Below are 8,526 nucleotides of genomic sequence, written 5' to 3' on the forward strand. Positions count from 1 at the left end.
AATAAGAAACCATTCAGTGAGGGGCAGATTTACAATACTATAATCATTAAAAATATATTTTTTACACTTTTTAGACAAGATGTGAAACTGCTTAGCACTCTAAATAAACACTATTAGCCAAAATAAACAATTAAAAATACCTCTGTGTGAGACATATCTATAAGTTTTTCATTTATGGAGTCTGTTTACTGAAATAACTTACCATTTCCGTGATATTCTAATTAATCGAGGTGCATCTATAGCTGTTCCTTCTGTTCTCAATCTCCGCGGTTGAGAACAAGTTACATTGTATTTCATAAGAAGTCATTTCGATAAATATAGTGGGTTTCTCATGGTTTCAAAAGAAACAGGGCTCAGTGAGTTCATGTCTACTTACAGCTTCATGTGATGCCAAGACTGAACTGTGCAGCTTCGTAAAGTCATGATGTGTTTAATTCCTAATGGATTTTAAAAGGCCAACATGATATCGTAATGATATGGACTGATTGTAGAGCATCACTGACGCCGGTTATTTATTAGGTTAGCGATGGCACTGCCATGTAATCAAATCAGTGGGGAAAGCAAGCAGTAAGCTATGCGCTACATTGGAAGATAAGCTGCCACAAATCTTCAGTATTGTATTTTGAGATCAAACATCAGATTTATTTTTAATTCTATAATGTGGCTCTTTTTCTTTTCTTTTTTTTTTGGGGGGGGGAGATTTTTTTTTTTTTTTTTTTTTTTTTTTTTGCTGCAACCAGTGTCCGTCCTAGTTTGGAGTCAGATGAACGTCATCTATCCGCACTGCTGTGGCTTGATTTAGTAAATGCCCTGGAACATTTACAGAGACAGCGTTTGAATGCCTCCCACTCAAATACTCTCTCCCTCCAACACCAGCGCTCCTTTGCTTCTCCGCTGCCAGAACTCTCACCATTTCTCACCAGATTCTCCACAGTGCAGAAATCTTCCCTTAGGAGCCATAAAATATACAATTTAATATCACTTATGAAAGATGCCGTTCTCTTGCAATCATATCTACTTCATTTTGTGGCTTATTTTTTCGCCCTCCTGATCACCCTAGATTGTTGTCATTATCGCACTGCTATCTAATTAACGAGCCTCTTATCTCTTCCTTGAATGATATTTTTGCATAAATGTTGTGATCATAGGTATTGTTTCGCCTTGCTGCAGGGCTCCCTATGGAAAGGCTGTGGACATGTGGTCGGTGGGGTGTATTCTAGGGGAGCTGAGTGACGGACAGCCTTTGTTTCCAGGGGAAAGCGAGATTGATCAGGTTGGTAGAGCAGCAGTAGGTTACTAGATTTGAAAAGGAGATGGATTAGAAATATCTTTTTTTAAATATAAAAACCTTTTCCTGTAACTTTTTTCTGTAACCAGTGGAAGCATTTTCCTTTAGGTTTCATGTGTTTTCAAAGCAATTTTAACATAAACTTTCTGTGACAAAACTGGTGTTTTTGGATCTACATGGAGCTGTCATCTGGATAGCTTTCATCGTCTTCTTCAACGTCAATAAGCTGAAATAAAGTGTCAAGTGCTTTTGAAAAACAAAAATCACAGCAATCACTTCTACAGTGACACAAACCAAAGAAAATATCCTCAACTCTGCAGTTTCTTTTCAGCCTAGTCATTTTATTCCGATGTGGTTTTCAGACCCATTCATCCTTTCCATTTTAATGGACAACGAACTACGATGCAAGGCAATGAACTCATTTTATAGACAGCCGAAGAGGTTGGTGAGAGTGGCACAGCCAGCCCAAAGCATAAGGAAGCTGTGCAGTTACTTAAGACTCCCAAATTAACAGGCGGGCAACATGAGCCAAAAAAATTATATACAACATCCTAGATTATTGTTAATACGAAATATATCCGAAATTATTTTACATCTTGACAGTGCATGTTTTTTAAATACTGAGGGACATTCAGCACTGTAGTGTTCTGCTGGTTTAAAGACATGAGGAAATTCAGAATGGCTGATAAACTGTATGGGGTTAACTTACCATATGTACGACAAACTGTTTTTATCTGGTCACCTAAAGTTCCAACTTTAGGTGATTACTTGGAAAATTCGACCTCCAAGAACAAAGAAAATGCACCATAAGTTTCTGCTGCAGTTGCAATGTTGTGCCAAGAATCGGATCAGCTCAGTCTGCTTTCTCGGTGTGCTGATGTTCACCTCCAGCTCTTCACCATCCAGAAGGTTCTGGGTCCTCTTCCTGCTGAACAGATGAAACTCTTTTACAACAACCCGCGATTTCATGGAATCAGGGTAGGAAACGCAAACAGTCTTCCTCCCCTCCTTTTTTTCTCTTCCTTCCTTCTTCTTTCATTCTGTCCTCCCTCCCTCCGCTCTGCTCTCCTGCCTGTTCTTGCTATCCGTTTCATTTTTGTGGCAGTGTTCCCAGCACCATGACTGAGTGGATTGCTGTGACTCATGAGATAGGTGGTTGGTGTTCAGCTTAACAGCAAGAGAAAATGTCCCAGAAGGCTGAGAAAAGCTACGCGTTTGTGAATGTGTGTGCAAACTCAGTAGTTTGTTTAGTGTGATCCGTGTCATACGAACCGAGAGTTACTTTTTTCTTCTTCTTTTTTTTTATTAAAGGGAAGGAACATTTACTTAGTTTTGTGAAGAGTAATATGAGTCTAAAGAAAACGAACAACAAAACCGTTACTGAGGATGAACGTTTTATCCAGGATGTTTTTTTTTGTTTTTGTTTTTTCCTGTCCCAGTTTCCCACAGTCACCCATCCTCAGACTTTGGAGAGACGGTACCAAGGAATTATGAGTGGTTTGATGTTGGATTTGATGAAGGTAAATTTACACTGAAACATTCATGTTTTCCACTTGCACATCTGTTGAAAATCTTCTAAATTAAATGTGTTATTCACTAGATTCACAAGAGTTTTGACCAATAGCTACAAACAACCTTTTTTTGCTTCTTTTTTTCCATCAGAGCATGTTGCTGCTGAACCCCACCGAGCGTTTTCTCACTGAGCAGTGCTTGAACCATCCTGCTTTCCAGCCTTTGAGGCAGACGGAGAGAGAAAAATCTTCTCCTGCTTCTCCAAACCCACCACGCTCGTCCAAGAGAAAAACACACCACCACGGAGAAAATACAGTCCCTACGAGGTTAGCTCTCCGTCATATAGTGACAAAACCCAACTTGTTACAAACTTCATGTTATCATGATCAATTTGAAATGTGATTGGAATTTATTGATTTATTTTTGGTAAATAGCTAAAAAAAAAAAAAAGGCATTACTAAATTAAAGCTGTAACTCACTTACTACACAGGTGTTCTCCATTCAGGCTAGAAATGTCTAAAATCACATTTTTGTACATTTTTAAACCAGAGCAGGTCAGTTGCATTGCAATCCAGACATGTTACCATGGCAACACAACATAAGGTGCAAAAATTTGTAGTGTACACTTCTGAGTGTACACTACAAAGTGCACTCTTAAAAATGTATTTGTGTTGCAGTTCATGTTACGGACTTATTTGCATTAATCTCACTTAATTCTCAAAAGTGTACACTTTTGAGAATTCACTCGAAATCGGATAAACTGAATGAATTGAGATTTTATGATCATAATACATTGAGTTGGTCAGATGTAGGATATGAAACTGGCACTGAGCTCAATTGTTTCAAGTAATGTCAAAGTAAAAAGTTACTTTAAGTTAAAGATTTGTGACTTTCAAGTTAATTGAACACAACAAAGTAAGATGTCATAATGAAAGCAAAAGAATTAAATGAGATAAATAAGTCCATGCTTATGTGATCTAAGAAGTTGAGTTTTTCACGAGTCTCTCTGCCCCACCAGGAGTCACACCAAGAGCACTAGTCGTCAATCAACCAGCAAGGAATGTTCCAGTCTCCCTCGCCATGGAGACCTGCATCACCTCAGCAATGAGAGTTTCCTGAATGGCAACAAACCGGCTCCATCTAGTTTAAGTCCTACACTCCACCCCAAAGTCCAGTACATGTCCCAGACCCTAAATCGTTCAGCCTCGTCCAACAAAGATCTGGCTAACAACAACCTGCCACATCTTCTCAGTCCCAAAGAGGCAAAAAACAAGACAGAGTTTGATTTCAACTTGGGGCCCTCAACAAAGCTGTCAGATCAGGGACATGGGGCAAAGTACACCCACAGCAAACCAAGCTTGTCTCGTTCTCAGCAGCAGCAACAGCAGCAGCAGCAACAACAGCAGCAGCAACAGCAGCAACAGCAGCAGCAGCAGCAACAGCAGGCCAGCCGACACACCTTTCTGGAAAATAAAACCAACACATTGCAGTCTGGAGCAGAAAAACAACATGGCCGCCATGCCCACAGCATGGCAGACTCTGCACACGGATCCATGTCGTCCTCTTCTAAAAGCTCAGCTTCTTATCTAAGCCTGTCCAAGAGCCACGGGGCTCTTAGCGACGCCAAATCTGTGGGGAACCTCAGCGATGGTCGACTTCACCCAGACGACCCAAACGCAAACGCAACAGCCATCGTAGGACCCAGTGCCCGTTTCTTCCCTGCCAGCTGTTTGGACCTCAACGCCCCATCGGGTCTTCCAGGACCCCCCGGCAGTCCCTCAGCTCGACACAGTGACCGATCAGGACACAGCCCCGCTTCCCGTAGCAGCGTGAATGTCCGTATGGAGAGCAGCACGTTGGACTCCTCATCGAGACACAAGTCCAGACACAAATCGTTGGCTCCGGGTAAGTTTAGATGAAAAGATAAATCTGCTTTTGTTCCCATGAAATCTTTGGATATTAGATCTTGAAATATTTTAGTTGGTACAATGACAACGGTGTGTTTCTAGACTATCTCTTGTACGCGAAATAATTTCATAACAATCCAAAATGTTTGCATTAATGATGGGCATTAAAATATTCAGAAATCCTATGGATGAAATAAAAACTGCACTTTTTGCTTTTTCGTATTGAATATTAGAAGATCAAATGACACAGTTGTTTCAAATATTATATGAAAACCACTTTAGAACCCGCAGGTGATGGCGCTCTTCTTTATTCCCCAGAAGATCCTGGTGCTCCAGAGCTCCTAGACCCAGGAGGACCAGTGATGCCCAACACTCACACCCTGCCTTCCCCCCACGAGTCTTATCACTACGGCCTGGGCTACACGTCCCCCTTTTCCTCCCAGCAACGGCCTCAGCGCCACTCCATGTACGTGAGACGGGAACGTCACCGACCACACGGGTCCGAGGGAGTCATGGCGGGCCTGCCGCCGCCTGGCCAGGCCATACCGACACGGGCCAGCAGCCTCCAGCTCCTCTCCCCGCAGCTGCAACATCGTACCAACCTGACTGGACATTCAGTGAGCTCGTCGAGAGAGGACTGCACCGACGACATGACGAGGGTTAGTGAGCAACAAGTTCTGGGTGATTTATGGCAGAAGATGAAAGCATTCACTCTGAGAAAACGCCAACAGAGGAAGTAAAATGTAACTCTAAAATCTTTAGAAAAAATATAATTAATCTAGATTAATCATGTTTTTTTTTTCTTCAATGGAAGGTTCTTTATCTTTTGAGGAAGGGAGTCCATGTTGTTCATGGATCTCTCCAGCTGAACTTGAAACTCACATCTGCATGAAGTCGGTCACAATCGGCAGATTTGGCAGATGAATGAGAAAAATTTTGCAAACATGATTACACTTCTTTAAATGAAGTGACTTCTGCTTATCTTATCTGAAACATAGTACACAAGTGCTAAAGAAAAAACACCTAATAAGTGTTTTTGGTTTTTGTTATTTTTGAGAGCAAACATGTTTCTGTGTGTGTGTGTGTGTGCTGCACAAGCTGCTGTGTGTGTAGGGACTGTCACTGTCACATTGTCATTGCCTCTGCGTCGCTATGCTTCTCCAGTGTGCTTTGACCAGCAACTGTCCGTCTTCTCAACAGAGTGAACAGCCCCCTAAAGACATGAGCCACCCTTGTGCCCCCATCAAAGACTCTACGAGGGACAACTCCGCTGCTTTTCATACACAGCGCTCTAAAAATGAGGTCCGACCCTCTGATTCCGCCTTACCTCCAAATAGCTCTTCTCACTCTCAGGGTTCATAGGCTTTTTTCCCCCGCCCCAACAGCTTCACTGCACGTTGTCGCTGTTTTAAATGTAACCTCACTGAAAAGCTCTTAGACTGTCCTGACTGTCTTGTGAGGTGTGCCAGGGAAAATGATACTGAATAGCAGTCGATGATAAGATTATCAAGATGGAAGAAACTGAAGGAGTTCGTGTGTGTGCGTGTGTTTTTTCTGTGGGGTGTGTGTGTGTGTGTGTGTGTGTGTGTGTGTGTGTGTGTGCGTGCTTCTTAGGTCGGTATGTATCATGACCCTCACGGTGAGGATGCAGGTTCCTCCAAAGAAAACCGGATGATCTTCACTGAGTCCATGCCTCGGAGAGTAGGCAGCTTCTACAGAGGTAAATCCTGTTGTTACACAAAATGTAGTGCAACAAAAAAAAACAACAACACATATTTAAACATGATTTACATCAATGACAAATAGTGTAAATAAGCACAAATTAGCAAAAATGTTGCTTTTCCAGCAGCGGTGCAAGGATACTCTTTAGGAGATTTTTTTAGTAGTCAGAATCTTGTGACAGTATTAATTAGCCCTGTAAAATGGCATAATAAATGTTGAGTGAAATCCTCGGCTGCAATCAAACGCAACCAACAAAATATTTATTTTATTTTATTTTTTCCGTTTGAACTTTACAATGCCGCAACCTGGCCCCATGTGCTGAGCATGAGAAGATGAGAGGAATGAGAAAACAGCAGGGAGAAACATTTTCCAGTGCAAATATATGGCTGATTTTCTACCTGCACAACATGCAGAAAGTCAGAACGCTCACTGAGTGAAGTCCTCCCCCTCAACTCACTCTGCCTGCAGCTAATGGCAAGTCAGATCACATTTAGCTGGACGTTTTCAGGTCGGTCTGTTTAGTTTGGATCCAGGTTGTCGGCTAGCTTGCTAACGGGCTTCTGTGGTCAGATCTCTTCTTTACGTGTTATAGCAATAATCTTGACAATTATTTGATTCTGATTGGCTGGGTCTTGGATTTGGCCTCTCTCTCCTCTGATCTTGGTTTTTACCTCTGCCAAAGTCTGGGTCTTGGTTTGGGTCGGGTCTGATTTTGGTCTCAGGTTGTGGTTTTGACAACAACACTTCATAAAAATACTTCACAGATACTTTCCATCCAATTAATTTTATGTTCCTGGTTAATCACGTTCGGAGTTGTGTGCTGGTTTGTATTTATATTCGTAGTCATGCTTGATATATATATATATATATATATATATATATATATATATATATATACTTCATTTTTTGCCATTTAAGTGGAAGAGTTAAAGCATTCTGCAAATTGTTTTCTGAGTATTTGTGACTCCACAGATGAACCATTGGCTTCAAACACAAACACGCCTCACTATTGTGTGGAAACACATTCTGTCAGTCAATCTCTTCCCTCCTTGTTTTTCTTTAGTCCCTTCCCCCAGACCGGATAACTCCTCTTCTTTCCACGAAGGTGTTGGTCAGGGCAGAGGGCCTGGGGTACCCGTTGTGACCGGTGATCCAGGCGGCATGGCGAACCACTCCAAACGCCAGACGGCTTTTGATTGGTAGGAATCCATACGCTGGCAATGTCTCATTGAAGCAAACATCACAGCCGATCTGCACACAGACCCTGAGAGGCTAAATGTAACTGTTTATTTTTTTGTTTGTTTGTTTTTTTACCTGCACCAGCTGCAAAAATTTTTGTTTGCAATCATACTGGTAGTTATGTGGAAAAGAGCTGGCAACAGATGCAGTGCGCTGATGAATGGAGATGTTTTTCTTCTTTCTGTCTGCCATTATCGTTACTTAAGATCTATTAGAGTATTCATTGTTGCTTAGCTCTGTTGCTATTTATTAACTGAAAGAAAATTAATGAAAACATACCACAGAATACTTTTCTGCAACATGACATTTATTTTCACTTATTATGATGACAGTAGTACTAGAAAAAAAAATTTTTTCATTGGCACAAAATACAGTACCTATTTTCCGCACTATAAGGCGCACCTAAAAACCTTCAATTTCCTCAAAAGCCAATAGTGCGCCTTATAATCCGGTGTGCCTTATATATGGACCAATATTGAGCCACGACAGGTCTAGCAACTACGGTAAGCAGCCGCTGACTTCATTTTTGCCCGTAGAAGAAGAAGTGTGCGGTGCATGCTGGGATAGTTGTCAGAACGCTGGTTTGTTAAAGTTTGACTGACCTATGTAGCTATCTACCTACCGATCTGATAATCAGGTTGTCTGCAGGTCATTTAGCACCACATTCTCCACGAACATGCTGTGCGAGAACAGGTGACCATCGTCCAGCCACGCCCCGGCCCAGTCGCGGAAAGCTCTCCTCGCCAACCGGAGTCGGACTATTTTGTTGACATTCTTTATGTCAACAAAGTGGCTTCAGACATTTGACTAGGGTTACCAAGGGACCAGCCCCTATGCATTTAAAGCCGGGGGGAAGAG

The 8,526-nt window shown here is 41.9% G+C and overlaps 1 protein-coding gene across 9 annotated transcripts in view; it reads left to right on the forward strand.

Annotated features, from left to right (window-relative positions):
- The window catches only part of cdkl5 (cyclin dependent kinase like 5), a 52,991-nt gene that overhangs the window by 32,819 nt on the left and 11,646 nt on the right, over nt 1–8,526 (forward strand). For 6 of the 9 annotated variants that reach the window (XM_015039847.1, XM_015039848.1, XM_015039842.1 and 3 more), the window contains 9 exons: nt 1,171–1,273; nt 2,180–2,266; nt 2,728–2,808; nt 2,951–3,126; nt 3,819–4,705; nt 5,026–5,366; nt 5,908–6,009; nt 6,322–6,427; nt 7,493–7,628. In XM_015039847.1, the coding sequence (XP_014895333.1) occupies nt 1,171–1,273; nt 2,180–2,266; nt 2,728–2,808; nt 2,951–3,126; nt 3,819–4,705; nt 5,026–5,366; nt 5,908–6,009; nt 6,322–6,427; nt 7,493–7,628 (2,019 nt within the window). The remainder of the gene's footprint in view (nt 1–1,170; nt 1,274–2,179; nt 2,267–2,727; nt 2,809–2,950; nt 3,127–3,818; nt 4,706–5,025; nt 5,367–5,907; nt 6,010–6,321; nt 6,428–7,492; nt 7,629–8,526) is intronic. The other 3 variants (XM_015039844.1, XM_015039841.1, XM_015039845.1) reach the window with 3 other exon arrangements.

This window comes from Poecilia latipinna, unplaced genomic scaffold (genome assembly GCF_001443285.1).
Source record: "Poecilia latipinna isolate Pla-1442-1.1 unplaced genomic scaffold, P_latipinna-1.0 Scaffold488, whole genome shotgun sequence".
NCBI lineage: Eukaryota > Metazoa > Chordata > Actinopteri > Cyprinodontiformes > Poeciliidae > Poecilia > Poecilia latipinna.